At 48.3% G+C, this 15,674-nt stretch overlaps 2 protein-coding genes across 2 annotated transcripts; one reads left to right on the forward strand and one right to left on the reverse strand.

The window, feature by feature from the left end:
• Positions 1-3,421, reverse strand: ube2m (ubiquitin conjugating enzyme E2 M). The gene is made up of 6 exons (XM_044099707.1): positions 3,101-3,421; positions 2,213-2,307; positions 1,448-1,486; positions 1,179-1,282; positions 879-942; positions 1-357 (listed from the first exon to the last, which is right to left on the reverse strand). The coding sequence occupies exons 1-6, from the start codon at positions 3,213-3,215 to the stop codon at positions 217-219; spliced, it is 558 nt and encodes a 185-aa protein (XP_043955642.1). The 5' UTR covers positions 3,216-3,421; the 3' UTR covers positions 1-216.
• A 933-nt stretch (positions 3,422-4,354) lies between these two features.
• Positions 4,355-15,173, forward strand: zgc:158376 (uncharacterized protein LOC100101643 homolog). The gene is made up of 11 exons (XM_044099706.1): positions 4,355-5,070; positions 8,528-8,728; positions 9,447-9,590; positions 10,183-10,269; positions 10,346-10,531; positions 10,611-10,643; positions 11,009-12,210; positions 12,289-12,452; positions 12,547-12,708; positions 12,791-13,006; positions 13,102-15,173. Exons 2-11 carry the CDS (start codon positions 8,543-8,545, stop codon positions 13,356-13,358), a joined length of 2,637 nt encoding a protein of 878 aa, XP_043955641.1. The 5' UTR covers positions 4,355-5,070; positions 8,528-8,542; the 3' UTR covers positions 13,359-15,173.
• Positions 15,174-15,674: the final 501 nt, after the last annotated feature.

Here is a 15,674-nt window from a genome sequence, read left to right on the forward strand (position 1 = left end):
GGAGGAGGAGGAGGAGGGGGGGGGGGGGACAGGTGAGGAAGAGGAGGAGAGGGAGGTGCAACTTCTTCTTCTGTGGTAAAACTGGAAAGCTTGTTGCGTCGTGCTGCTTCCCGTCGCCATGGCGACCGAAGAGGAGCCAAGGAGGAAGGAGGGGTCAGGCAGACAGTGGGAGAGGGAGAGCGGGAGGAGCTTGGAGGACGGCGGGACAGGGCGGGGCTACTTCAGACATCTCTCAAAGTAGGTGGCGCCGACGTAGCCGCCCCGCAGCGAGCGGTGGACGTTCTGCTCGAAGAGCCGCCGGTTCGTCTGCAGGACCTCCGCTGCCTCCTTGTTCAGTGGGTCCTCCGGGTTTGGCTCCTGGGGGTCAGAGGTCACATTATCAGCTGGGGTCAGGAACATTAGCTGAACTTAAGAAAACCACCTGGAACCAGAACCTAAATGTTTGTCGCTGGAAGCTTTGACAAACAAGATGGAGGCGTCAGATTTTAGTGTTGGAGGATTTCTGTTTAGTCTTTGGCTGAAGACCAGGAGACATTTCTGCTGCTAGCGCTAGGCTAACATGTTAGCTTTGGTTGGATTTACCCAGAATGCCCTGAAGGGTGCTGTAGTTCACGTCCTGCTTTTGGAGCACTTTCTGACGTCTACATATGGATTCAAACTGAACCAGAGTTCACTTCAACTGAACCCAGATCGATGTTTGGAGGACCAGAGGTCAGAGGTCAACTAGCGTTCACAACTCACCAACCAGACTGGACTTTGACTAGGTAGATGGACTGGAGTTGGGTAGAAGTGGACTGAACTGGACTAATAAAATGCTTTATTCATTTATTCTTTTCAAAAAGGAACTGAAATGTTTTTTACTGTCAGATTGAACTCACTAGAAATAGATACTGTAGACCGTAGATGATGGAGTTTATTGTCAGAACCGGCTTCCAGTCCTCTCTGTGGATGAAGAGCAGAGCCAGCCGTTAGCAACATCTTCACTTATCACAACAGAAAACAAGTCAGTTTATTACTGACCTGAGCAAACATCTATCATTATCTAAATATGTCAGAATACTTTGTTATTTAGGACTTAGACAGTTTTAACCCAATTTATTCAATAAAATCTATCTAAAGATGACTGACAGACTGGACACAACAGAACCTCCTGGTCCGGTCTGGTTCTGTAAACTGACCTTAAAATATTTAGGCAGACGTTTCCCTCCAGGTCGATGTTGGGGTGATAAACCATCGTCTCACACTTCACCTTGGGGGGGTCATGGGGGTAGCCCTGTCCTACCTGGAACACACAGACCGGGTCGGAACACCGGGTCTGAGACTGATCTTAAACCTGAAATATTTCACTTTATGTGTGATAATTATATGTAATAAATGACGTTCTAATGATCTGAACTGGATCCAGTGTGAGGAAGAATTTCTGCCAAAATTCAAACAAAAATTTTACCTTAAAGCTGAAGACAAACTTTCCTCCTTTGTAAAAACCCTGAAAGAGAAACAAATCATTTAATGTGCATGATGAAGAAAAACTTGTCTTCATCACCACGTCTCACTTCTGAACCCATCTAGAACCTCATGGTTCTGATCTGTTTTTACAATAAAACTTACAACTGGACCACAGCTGAGCTTCTACTGGAACAGATTCAAAACCAAAATACAAGTTTTGGATGAACAGTCAGTGAAGTTTAGACCAGTTTAGACCAGTTTAGACCAGTTTGGGACCAGCACCCGTCTAAACCAGGTGAAGATCAGGAAGATATTCTCTACTTTGCTGGACTCAGTAGGAACCCTGAACATTTAATGCAGCACACTCTAACGTCCCGATGTGCCCTGAACGCAGCAGAGAGACTGAGATCAGACCAAAATGGTCTCCTGACTGAATTTCACCAAAAAGCTTGTTAAAGATCATCAGAGACCCGGCAAGACGCTTGAGGAATGAGAAAAACATTTTTAACGTCATCATCATCATCATCATCATCATCATCATGGCTCATTATTATTATTATGGGATCCTGGATGAAGAATTAGAGGGAAAATCAAAATTTAATCCAGTTAGGAAAAAAGGCTGAAACATAAAAAATATATAAAGAACTGGAAAAAACTACAGATGCAACAAGAAAACGTGATTATTAACAAAATAATTTTATCAAATCATGAGAAAGCAAAACGTTATCGTCCATGTTTTTAATCCTGTTAGAGTTCCTGAACTCACCTCGTCTGGCGAGATGATGAGCCTAAAGTTGAGGAGGTCGTCGTCATCGGGGAAGCTGATTTCACACGTCTTTGGCAAGTTTAACTCATTGATGTCTGCAACACAAACATCATCATCAACATTCTGAACCCGTCGCTTCAGCTCACGACAGACAACATGGAGGTTAGCAGGAGGAACAGATCTGGAGTTTTACCATCGCCATGGTTACAGCATCAGAATTAAAGGTGATAATGTTTAGGAAGAACCAGCAGGCGGTCAGAACCCGGTGGAACCGGGCTGAGCAGACATGTTGGTCCAGTCAGGATTCACCAAAACACCCCCTTAACCTCCAACAGTTGGTTAAAACCTCTTATTACAGCTGGCTTAATCATAAGTTAAACCTGGTTTAGGTTAGTTGGTTTGATCACAACTAACAGTTTTTTGATTAAATAAGGTTAGTTGGTTTAAAAGTTCTGATTAAACCAGGCTAGTTGGTTAAAACCTGCGATTAAACCATTTGAACAGGTAAAAACCTGTGATTAAAAAAATTTAACAGGTAAAAACCTGTGATTAAAAAATTTAAACAGGTAAAAACCTGTGATTAAACCAGGTTTCCATGGTACCTGGGATTAGGCAGGTGTTGGGTTTAGTTATAGTAAGGTGTGAACGTTTTTCCTCCGACTCAGTTTGTTTTTAACTATGACAGGGGGAGCTAGCAGTCGTTAGCTCCTGGTAACCCAGGCAGGCTAACTGTTAGCCTGCCTGGGTAACAACAGCCGGCCTGGACGTATTACTGATCCTCCTCCAGAGCGGTTGTTTTTACCCGGTGTTTACTGCTCGGTACCCGACCAGGAAGACCCGCTGGGGGCCGAGGCAGCTAAGCGGGCCCCGGTCGGGTTACTGACCCACCTTTCTGTATTCGGAGCTGGGCCGCACTGGCTTTCTTCCCCCCGGCTCCGGCTCTGTTTCCTCCAGCAGATTCCTCGTCTTTCTTCTGCTGCTTCAGGGAGAACAGCTTAATCATTTTCACCTGTTTGTAAGCTGATGTCCGAACTCGGTGTCCCTATGCCGGGTGTGAATGTTCCACCAGGTCGCTGTGAGCAGCACCGTACTGTGGATGGAGCCGGTGCGTCTCAAACTAACTAACCACACCGAGAGAAGCTGCGAGCCGCCGAGCCAGCTTAGCTTGTTAGCTGCGCAGAGGCCGGGCAGGGAGGAGCCATGGGCGCTGATGCGACTCGTCAGCGCGACCACCATATTGGTAGGGTGAAACGCTAACTGGAAAAGCCTTCAAAGGAAAAAGGTAGCTGCAGTTTTGGCAAAATTAAATTCTTTTTCATCCAGCCAAATGAAAAAGAATTTCATTTGGCTGAAATTTCATTCAGCCAAATTAAATTTCAGTAAAAACCCAGTATATACCACCCGTCTTAACTAAAAAAGGGCTTTTACTTTGTTCTCAACATTCTTGGATGTATTAGCTACACATCCCTTCCAATTTCAGCGAGGATTAAGAATAAGTACATTTATTTTAGTGATTAGTTGGTACTTCGTAAAAAAAAAAAAAAAAGTAAAGATTTCTAAACTCGATGTTTTTACAAATTTCTAGAAAGGTTTCTGAACTCAGAATTATAAACAGTAACAGTTTTTGCACCAGTTCAAATCTTAAATCAAGTACAGTCGCATTAGATGTAATAACTGGTTATCTGCATTCCTTGTAGTTTGTGTAAGATGACACAAAAATATATGTTCCTTTAATGATAGAATACATAACATCTTGAGACAAACATATTAGCACAGATTTGTAACAGTAATAAGTACACGTATTTTGTACTTGAGTACAAGTAAAAGTAAGTATTTTTGGGTGTTTTGAAGGATGTTATTTCATAAAAAAAAAAAATAAAAAAAAAAAATAATAATAATAATAATAATAATAACAATAATAATAATAAGAGGAAGAATATAAAACCAATTTATTTCCAAGTTGGATTGTTCCGTGTTTTGATTTACTAATGTATATAGCTATAGTATATAGTTTGGGGTAAAGTTAAAAAAAACTACACACCCCAAAACTGCTTGCTTGAGATATGACGTCATCGTGCAGGGGTTGAGCGTGCGCAGTTTTCCTGCCCATATTTTATTTACTACATTTGCTCCACTATTTATTTATATATTTTGTCGTTACGCTCCGAGGGTGAAGCGGCACGCGGCATCTGCGGTCACCTGTGTGATGTAATCAATGCGGAGGTTAGAAACGTGTCACAGGTGACAAGCTGGCTGACAACAGCGGTGATCCAAACTACGCACAACACGCAACAAGCAGGCGCCACACACAATAGACACGAGAACAAAAGCCGCGCGCAGCGCTTTAACTGATTCATGTTAATGCGCGAGGACTAGTTTTTTAGCGGAGGGTTACACGGGGATGATGAAGCAGCGCTGGTGAGACCGAGGCGTTAGTGTGTTTTTGTGTTTTTTGAAGCCTCGCAGGAGAAAGAAGAGCAGAGCGAGTTAGACTCTGACTGCAGAGAAAGAGAGACCGAGAGAGAGGAGTGAATGGGCACGACTCCGCCAGCTCCTCAGCGGCGGTGCGCCCTTCACGTTATCCACAGCGATCGATTCACCAACTGAGACGTTTCGACCCCCGCGCGGGTCCGTGAGGCTGGCCCGGCCCAGGAGCTCGGCTGAGCGGCGGAACCAGCGTAATGGGACACGAGTGAGGGAGCAGCCTGGAGCACAGAGCGGCTGCAGCAGCCCCGCGGAGGAACAAACAAGGAAGCGCTGAGCTGAAGCTAACAGCTAATAGCTGAAGCTAACGGCTAACTGTTGGCTAATATCGATTCTAATGAGCCAGCGAGGAGCATGCGAGCTAGCAGGAAGAGGTGAGAGGCCGCCTTGTGTCTGTGTGTCTGTGTGTCCGCAGCCGGGGGCTCGTCTCCTTCTGCCTTCCCGGCTGCAGCTGATCAATATTGGGATCCTGAATGAGGAAGCAACCGCAGGGGGTAAATAGCCTGCTAACACGTTAGCATACCTGCCGTCGTGTTTTCCTGCAGGTGTGGATGGGGGCTATGGGCAGGGACTGGGTGTCCGTACAGGTGTGTGATTATTCAATTAAAACAACAATAACTCGCGCGGCTGTACAGATGCCTGAATAGAGGCGGCTATAGCCCGCTAGCTGTTAGCCATTAGCAGATCCTTATTATTCCTGGCTGCCAACATGAAGCTAACAGGCTTCCAGATGATCAATATTGCTGTTATTGGATCTATTGCGGTAATCATTAACGCTGTATTTAGATGGCTTTATAGGAATTGATTTAACACCTGCTGGGTTTTACACACAGTCGCTGTGAATCTGCAGTGAATCTGGGTTTTACTGTCAGAATAAAAACCAGCATGATAATAACTGCTTACTTTAACTGGAGATACCTTTTGGATCAAATGTATTTTTAGGAGTAGTTTTACTACACTGTACTTGTATTTGAGTAACATATCAGGTTCTTCAAGCCACTGTGAGTAACTTCACTAAATGAACAACAAACATGTTTAAACCTGCAGTTTCTGTTAAAGTGAGACCTCTTGTTTCTATAAAAGCTTTGTTTGAATTTTTTTTAATCTGCTGAACCTATGAAACATTTGGAGGTCAAATATTTATACAAAAAACTATGGATAAATATTAGAATGGTGTTATATAATGTTCCTCCTTCCTGATTTCTTATTTCATGTTTGTTTCACTTCAGTGTTTCAGAATATCAAACCAAATTAAATACCAAAGAAACACAAGTAACCTAAAAATACATTTTAAACAAAGTGTTGCTTATTAAGGGAGAAACCTGCTGGTGTGTTCGGATCACTTTGCTGCTGCACAAGCAGATTGTTGTACAACGGACCAAGCAGACTGGCTTCTGGGTTTGGGTCTGCGGACTGTTCTGTTCTGCAGCGGTTAAGCGCCAGGAAACGAGTCGGCTATAAAGCCTTATGTTCCTCTATGGTTCCTGCTGCAGCTGGTTCTACTGGAGGGTCCAGCTGGCCGGGATGGGTAAAGACCTGGACTCCCTGGTAGACCCCAGCTGGTTCTACCGGGTCTGGTTTCAGGACCAGGCTTGGTTCACCAGGGGGAAACGCAGACTCTGGGCTCCGAGGTCTTCCAGACCGGGTTTTGCTACAGGTTCTGATCAATAATCTGCTTATTTTGAGGGGCCATGGCAAACCAGCTTTTACTTTAATGTAAATACATAAACAAACCTTTATGTAAGCTTTCAGATAAATAACCATGTTTACTAATACAAAAAAATACGCAATTGATGTGAACAGTGACATGTATAAAATGTTCAAGTTTTATGTTTAAAACATTAGCTCATATGTTGCAAAAATCTAATGTTTCCAATCTCTGACGTTTATTTCTTTAAATGCAAAATGAATCTATGTAGCAATAATAAGATTACTCAAGTAAATTACAACAATACAGTGACGAAAAACTGTAAAAATGTTTTCCCAAAAAGTTACTCCAGTGAATGAGTAACTTTTCAACATAAACACCACCAGTAGCCTAAAGGCTAGTAGTTAACAAGCTTAAGGTGCTGTATTGGTGTTGGCTTTTAGCTAACATTACCGCCATGTAATGTTAGCTAAACCGAACTCACTCTGTTAGTTTGGGAGGAAAACTGCAAAGTTTTTGTGTTTTGCTGGTTTGGTGCCATGATTCTAACACACCTGAGCAGCTCTGCGTAGCAGTAGCAGGTCTCCTTCGCTGCCACAGGTTTAAACCCAACGAGCGTCTTAGCGCTCATGTTGTGGCTCGGAAAAACAGGTTACGACAACAAAACAACAGGTTAAACAGTTTTAACGGCTGAAAAAAGTGACAGAAGGCACAGATATGGGAAGTGCGGAAGCCCCTACTGTATCAAATAAAGATAGGAATAACAGAGAGTTGGCCACTCTGAGGTAAAAATAAAAACAACTTCCAGTCCAGGGGGGGCACCGCTGACTCTGTGGGTGGACAATACCCCCCAATGCTCGCCGGGTGCTGGTGCTGGATCATTATAGTCTGTCAGAACCAGAACCAAAGGAAACCAGTCTTCAGTCCTCCTGTCACCTGCAGCAGCGTCCAATAGAATGGAGTTGGAACTGATTGGTACACACCAGACTGCTGCCCTGACCAACATGGCTGCCGGATCATTTCCTCAGAGTTCAGCTCAGTGAACTCTGAAGCTCTCGGGCTGAGGAAGACGATCAGCAGGAAGTGAAAACCATAGAAGAAGAGACCTGGAGCAGTATGAGCCCCAATCAGAGCCGGTCTGATCCAAACCATAACTGTGCTGACTCGGGTTGTTTCTCCTCTGAATGCAGCATGGAGGAGGAGTTGTCATGATGAGGGGCTTGCAGTTGTTAAGTGCTTTGAAAGGAAAATCTAGATTCATCTTTAATATGCGAGTGAGCAGGACTAACCAATCAGCTGCAGGACTAACCAATCAATCAAATCTTTTCTGGCACACTGATCTCTCATGGAAACTGGATCTTGAATATTAGTTTTGGTTCTGACCTGAAGTGTTTTAAAGCCTTCAGAACCAGAAAAGCGCCCCGGTTCTGATTGACCCAGGTTTCTCCCTTCATCATTGATGGCAGTCCAACAGAACCGGAACCATTCAGATCCAGAACCCGAGCTCATGCTGGTGGACGTATAAAACCGTCCCGGCCGGGTTGGTCTGCTGCGGTTGCCATGACAACAGTGATTGGATGGACTCAGCAGCCAGCTTGGGATCTGTTTGGGTTTTACACGTCCATGAGGTTCTGCTGGATTCCAATTGCTTCTCTGTTAGCGTCTGGTTCTAACCGGCCCAATCGGAGCGGCAGGATGTTATTTATCGCATCGTTTCTCGTTTATCATGAAATATTTCTTATAAGAATTGGATTTGTTGTTATGATGCATTTTAGTTACAGTAGCCAATCAGCAGCAGATCAAAAATATAATTTTTTTATATTTTCTCCACTTTTTGTTCCACAAAGCATCAATAAATGTCAGTAAAGTGAAATCTGACTAAATGCAGGTTGCTGGTATAAATTCTGGGTCAGATGAAAGTGTAACTGTCAAACTATTTTCCTAAAAATATGTTTTCCATTATAATATTTATAATAGCACTAAATATTAAATCAAACTCTGAGTGCATGTCGCCTCCTGTCTCTGCAGACCCGTCACAATTTTAACCTGTTTTATGTTTTCCTGACATGCAGCCAGCTGCAGGAGTCCTGAGGTTCTGGAGAGGTTCTGGAAGACTGCAGGCCGGGCCCGACTGGAGTCTGGTTCTGACCCGTTTCTCTGTCCCTCTCTCTCTCTGTGTGCAGTTGACTTGTTGGGGGATGTCGGGCAGTAAGGCGCTGGGCGGGGGGGCGGGCAGCGGGGCGCGGCGCAGACGGACCCGGTGCCGGCGCTGCCAGGCCTGCATGAGGACCGAGTGCGGAGAGTGTCACTTCTGTAAGGACATGAAGAAGTTCGGCGGACCGGGGAGGATGAAGCAGTCCTGCCTGCAGAGACAGTGCACAGCGGTGAGACACACACACACACACACTTTTACTCTTCCTCTTGTCTTGGTTCAGATTCCAAACCCTCATTAGTTACAAAATATTCTAAATTACAATTACATTTTTCTTTGGGATCAATGCAGTATTTTTGAATTGAATCCACTTCAGTCACATGAACTCAAAGATACAAATTAAATTCATATAATAAACTGAGAAGAAATGTTATAAAAGAAATGATAACATCTGTAATGATGCTGAACTATAAAAATAGTGATGTAAAACATTTAACTTTAAATATTTAGTCAAATTTCAATTCCATGTTAACGCCGCAGTGTTAGCTTAGCTAATAGCAGCGGTAGCTAATCTACCATTGCAATCACTTAAAAAGAATCACAAAACAAACATGAAGCTCTAACAGACTGAATGCTCTGTTCGTGGGAAATGTTTGAGTGTTTTTTGTGTTGAATCCTTATACATGTAGTGGGGTCAGAGGTCAAGTTTAGAGGTGATGTGTGACTTGGGTTCTGGTTAGGGAAAATGTCTGGGTGTGGAATAAATACAGTTACTAAAATTAATGAAGTCAATACAAAGTCCTGATATGGACAGAAATACAAACTTGTGTGTGTGTGTGTGTGTGTGTGTGTGTGTGTGTGTGTGTGTGTGTGTGTGTGTGTGTGTGTGTGTGTGTGTGTGTGTGTGTGTGTGTGTGTGTGTGTGTGTGTGTGTGTGTGTGTGTGTGTAGCCCGTGTTGCCTCACACCGCAGTGTGTTTTGCGTGCGGCGAGGCGGGGAAGGAAGACACGGTGGACTCTGAGGAGGAGAAGTTCAGCCTCTGCCTGATGGAGTGCACCATCTGCAACGAGATCATCCACCCCAGCTGCCTGAAGGTGAGTCGGACCGGACCGGAACCAGCAGCAGCAGTTGCTCATGTTTGAGAAATCCTTTCATCTCTATAGCACCCATTTGGCTGCATAACGCCTGGATGGACCTAGCCCCGCCTCCAGGGCCCCTTCCTCACCCAGCTCCTTCAGACTAGCCAGCAGCAATTAGCAAACAGCTGCTGAGCTCATTATAGAAGCTGCTGCTCAGAGCAACGCTGGTAGAAATGTTAAAGGGTTAATAGAGGAGCCATGTTGGGACGACTTCCTGGAGGCGGAGCCTCAGAAAGAGCAGGAGCTTCTTAAAGAGACAGAGGCCCAATGTCAAGTAAAATGTATTGAATTCATATTTATGAAGGATTTTAATGACAGGTGGAGGAAAACACAGAACACCGGCCCTTTAATGTCTGGACCAGGTTCTGACCTCATCTGTCCGGTCCAGAACCAAACTTTTCTCTCTTTCTGTCTGATTTAGTCCATGAGACTCTGAGCTGCTCATTGGCTTCAGTTTGATGGAGATGAACCTGGACAGGTTCTGCAGCCGGACTGGTTCTGGAAAGCAGAACCTGCTGATGCCGTCTGTGTTTCCGTCTCTCTGCAGATGGGAAAGGCGGACGGGATCATCAACGACGAGATCCCAAACTGCTGGGAGTGTCCCAAGTGCCACAAGGAGGGGAAGACCAGCAAGGTGAGTCGGTCCGGCCCGGTTCGGTCCGCCGCCATGTTGGAAGTGAGTTCTGATCGGGTCCGTCTCTCGGGTCCAGGACCAGGCGGACGGGTCAGGGAAGCGGCGGCTGGATAACGGGGAGGCGGGGCGCTGGAAGCTGACGGATGACCCGCCCCCCAAGAAGAAAGCTCCGCCCCCATTGGAGGAGGCGGCCCGGCCGGAGGGCGGGCACAAGAGGAAGAAGGAGAAGGAGCAGCCAATGGACAGCGGGCCCAAGAAGAAGGTGAGCCCAGTCCGTTCTGTGTGGTTCTGGTTCTGGTCTGGATCTGCTCTGATCCGCTCTGTTTCCTGTTGCCCTTCAGATTAAAGGCGCGCATGAGAAACGCCTCAAAAAGGTATGAAGCTTTTCATTTGTCTGACCAGCTCTGAAACGTTTCAATAGTTTATCAATAAAAAACCGTGAAGACCAGAAGTTTACATACACCCAGTGAAGCCACGCCCTTCAGTTTCCTATCTGAAGTTGGATCAGAACCAAACTTCTCTAGTTTCAGAATCGCTAAAATGATTTCTGTTTGCTAAAAGGGATCAAACGGAAACATGAAGACATTGATAAATAATATGACAGATTGTAATCCATCATTGAATCTTTTAGCAAAGGGAAACGGTTCTGAGCTCAAGTTTGGTTCTGATGTCACAGACAGGAAGCGGCGTTTCGGTTGATGTGAATTTAAACAGAAGTTTCTTTCTGTTCTTTGGTCAGAAACCCAAACAGGAAGTGGGTGAGTCGAACGGACCTGGTTCTTCCTCTGTGGCGGCGGCGGGAGGCCAGCAGAGCGCGTCCTCCTCCCAGCCAGCAGGGGGCAGCGCGGCGGCCGGAGCGGCGTCCAGCGCAGAGCAGCGTTCGCATCACCGCGAGAAGCTGGAGCGTTTCCGCAGGATGTGCCTGCTGGAGCGCCGCCCCGAGTCCTCCTCCTCCTCGTCCTCCAGCTCCGAGTCCGACTCCGAGTCCGACTCGGACGACTCGCTCCGGGACGAGCAGGGGGGTGGGTCCTCGTCGTCTTCCCCGGCCCCTCCCCCTCCCGTCGTCTACGGCAACAGCGGAGGGAGCCGTGTGGAGCGGAGCCGCAGCGAGCGGGAGCGGGCGCGGCGGCTGGCCGAACTCGGCTTCAGCGCCAGCGACGAGTCGGAGAGCGAGGGGAGGCGGGGTGAGGAGGAGAGAGAGGAGGAGCCTGCACGGGGGGGCGGGGACAAGGCCCGCCGGCGAGGAGGGGGCGGTGCCGATGTGCAGTCAAGGGGACGGAAGCCCGGTCTGATGGATCCGGAGGAGGACGACGTTCCGGAGCGGAGCAGGAAGAACTCTGCCTCCCTGCCCCCCCCCTCGCCGCTCTCGTCCAATCAGATCCCTCCGTCATCGCTGCACGACGGCTTCGCGGCGAAGCAGCGCAGCAACGGACAGGAAGCGCGCAATGGGCGGACCCGGGGCGGGGCGGGGGGTGGGGAGAAGGAGAACGCCAGCGGCGTTCTGACCAATCACAGACACGGCGGCGGAGGGGGTGGAGCCAAAGGCAGCCGTGGCAACAAGATCCGCAACAACAGCAAGACGCCGAGCCAGAGGAGCGGTGTGTCGTCCTCCATCCCCACCTCCAATGGGGGGGGCGTGGCCAGCAGCGGCCTGCTGATGTCAGCCATGGCGGCGTCGCCGTGCTCGCAGCCGTCCCGCCTGGCGCCGCGCTCCCAGGTGATGAAACGCAGCCCCCCCGCCGTGCCCTCGCCCCCCCGACCCGTCCAGATGGAGCGACACCTGGTGCGGCCGCCCCCCGCCTGCCCTGAGCCCAGCTGCCTGCTGCTGGACTGCGGCTCCGCCCACATCATGACGCGTGACGTCTGGCTGCGAGTCTTCACCTACCTGAGCCAGAGGGAGCTCTGCGTCTGCATGAGGGTGTGTCGCACCTGGAGCCGCTGGTGAGTCACTTCCTGTTTCCTGCTGGGCGGCTCGCCAGCCGGTCACCCATTAACCTGTTGACCCGTTGACCCGGCCAGGTGCTGCGACAAGAGGCTGTGGACGCAGATCGACCTGAGCCGCCAGCGCTCCATCACCCCCCCGATGCTGAGCGGCATCATCAGGCGGCAGCCGGTCTCCCTCAACCTGGGCTGCACCAACATCTCCAAGAAGCAGCTGATGTGGCTCATCAACCGCTTACCAGGTGACGCTCTCACTCACACCTCCGTGTCGCTCCGTGTCTCTCCGTGTCGCTCTCTCGGATTGGTCTTGTATATCTCTCGTATCTTCTCCTCCAGGTCTTCTGGAGCTGAACGTCTCTGGCTGCGCCTGGCCGGCCGTCTCGGCTCTCTGTCAGGCCGTCTGTCCGTGTCTGAAGTTTTTGGACCTCAGCAGAGTGGAAGATCTGAAAGACTCTCACCTGAGGGAGCTGCTGGCCCCCCCACCTGAGTCCCGGACAGGTGAGTCCCTCCCCTCCTCTCTAACCTTCTGTTGTTCGGCCCAGAGCGGCTCTGAGTGTCCTGCGCTCTGATTGGTCCTCAGCTCCCAACGAGAGCAGAGTGGGCCGGTTCCAGAATGTGACAGAGCTGCGATTGGCCGGTTTGGACCTGACGGATGCGTCGTCCCGCCTCCTGGTTCGCCACACCCCCCAGCTGACCCGGCTGGACCTGAGCCACTGCCTGAACGTCAGCGACCAGACTGTCCGCAACCTCACCGTGTCGCCGCTGAGGGAGAGCCTCACTCACCTCAACCTGGCAGGTAGGCGGGGCCAGCACTCCTCCTCCTCATCCTCGCTCTTCGTCAGGCTCATTTTGTGTGTGTGTATGTGTGTATGTGTGTGTGTGTGTGTGCAGGCTGTGTGAAGCTAACTGAACAGTGCGTCCAGCTGCTCCAGTGCTGCTCCGCCCTGCAGACAGTCGACCTGCGCTCCTGCTCCCTCCTCTCCATCGAGTCGGGACAGCTGCTCTCCTTCCCCTTCCTGTCCTCCTCTTCCTCCACCACCTCCTCCGTCGCCGCCTCCTCCTCTTCCTCGGCCGGCGCCGCCGCCGTTGCTGCTAACTTGTCCTCCTCGGCTCTTCCTGACGACAGAACGCTGCTGAAGAACAGCTAAGTCATGTGACTCTTTAAGCTCCGCCTCCACCCGTGTTACACTACAAGCAGGTGAGGAAGAGGAGGAGCAGCTCTTCCTCAGAGGAGACTTGGTAAAACTTAGCAACCCTGAGCATGTACATATTCGTTCTCTGTACATTTATGGGTGTGTGTATATACCTGTAGTTTACTGTAAATGACCTTTGACCTCCCTGAACACTCCCTCCCTTCAACCAATCAAGGCACCCCTCGTCAGCTGCTGATTCAGCCACACACACACACACACACACACACACACCCTGAGCTGCTTCCTGAAACGTTCCAGCTCAGCGTTCCTCCACATTCCCATCAGAACCTCTGTGGGTCCGTTTGGATCGGTTCCGACCCCAGCGCAGGCCTCCAGTCTGTTCCGGCGCCGGGTGTTTGGGCCGACCCTCTACCCCGCCCCTGTGTGTGTGTGGGTGTTTAAACTGAGCCTCGTCAGCCCCTCCTCCTTGGTTCCGGTCCGATCGGATCTTGATCCCGTGTTATTTCTCAGGAGTATTTTTTTGTTGACTTTAATTTATTCGGTGCCACAACAGCACTTCCCCCTGCGGTCTGAGCCGAGCCGGTTCTGGTCTGGTTCAGGGTTCTGCTGCAGCTCGGTCCGGTTGGAGGAAAGGGGACGGAGAAACTCCACAGAGTGACTCATCTTGGTTTTTAGAGGATCTTCATATCGCTGCTCGGGTTTGGGTCACTGATCTCTGAGGAGTGGAGGTCCGGTCCGGTTCTGGTCCTGGATTTATTCTGGAAAATGTTGTTCATCTCCTTTCGATCATATCAGAGCCTTCATGTCTTTATTTTCTATTTCAATTCATTTTCAGTATCAAAACAAATAAAACTGTCAGAAGGAAGAGAGGATCAACCAGGCAGACACCCGAAAACTGGTTCTGACCCGAAAACTGGTTCTGATTCAAAATGACCTAATCAACAGAATTTCAAACATGATTCCGGCTTTGAACAGATTCCCGACCTAAAACCAGATTCTCAAACTGAACTGATTCTTGGTTCTGACCCGGTTCCTGGTTCTGATCCGGTTCCTAAGACGTTTTCTGCCCAGATGCATAAAGGAATAAAAATAATTCAGACATTTTCTGATCGTTTCTCAACTGAAGCTGAGTAAAAAGCTGCCAAACCCAGGAAGACTTCAGGACGGGTCGGATCAGAACCAGTTCAGAAACTGGATCAGAGGACGGAGAACTGAACTTTATTCCTGAGAAAAAATGATAAGCGGTTTATCACTGATGGCTTCTGGTTCTGGTTCTGCTGCTCCTCTCTGTGTATTAATTTGGAACCGACCCGGTTTGGCCCGGTTCGGTTCTGCAGAGTGTTTGCTGGTGGGCTGAATGTTGCGGCGCCTCCACCCTCGTTGTGCCATAAACAGCAGCAGCTCAGCTTTTTATACGTTTTAAGTTTTTTACAGTGTGGGGGTGGGGGGTGATTTTGTGGGCTTCACCTAGCAACAGGTGAGCAGATCGAAGCTGATTGGTCGAAAATATCAGTTTTGGATCTTAGTATATTCTCCATGCACTGGATCAACCCGACGTTCCCTGCTCCTCTTTTTTTTTTTTTTTTTTTGCCAAATGTAGTTTTTGTTGTGGAAAAAGGGGCATTTCCTGTTTCTTTTTCTGTTCGGTTTGTTTTTCTATTTTGTCCACTACTCTTCCAATGTGTTGATGGGAAAGGAGGAAGAAGGTGGAACAAACAGTGAAAACAGACAAAAAAGACCAACTCAAGGCAGCTACGTATGAATGACTACTGTACAATGATGAATAAAGAAGCGATGGGTTCGTTTTTACTCCTGTCTCGGTGTGCTTTTTTCCTCATTATTTGCTGGTTTAGCCTTAAAATGATTAAAAACAGGAGATCTCAGTTCCTCCATCATCATTGAAGAGAACCAACAGCACTTCCGGTTCTGCCTGGAGAATCCATCAGAGTACTGGCTCTGGATCAGATGATCCAGGAGCAGTCGCTTTACTTCAGCTCCACGAGATGAAGGCTGTCAGCATTATCTTCGTCATCATTCAGGTTCAGACAGGAGACCCAACCCGTCCAGAGGACTCCATACCTGCAGGGGGCGCTCCACTTCATTCTGGGTTATGTTTCATCGGAATCAAGTCTAACTGAACAGACTCCTGTTTTACTCACTGGTGAACAAATTCACAAAAACTGAATAATTTGGAGTGGAATAATTAAAGTCTGGACTTAATTCTCTGGCATAACCTTAAACGGGTCGTTTTAACTGGGAAACCCTCCAACATGACTGACTAGGTCAAAGTTGCTCCACAATGATGCTGTA

This window comes from Gambusia affinis, linkage group LG19, assembly GCF_019740435.1.
Source record: "Gambusia affinis linkage group LG19, SWU_Gaff_1.0, whole genome shotgun sequence".
In the NCBI taxonomy this organism is placed as follows: Eukaryota; Metazoa; Chordata; class Actinopteri; order Cyprinodontiformes; family Poeciliidae; genus Gambusia; species Gambusia affinis.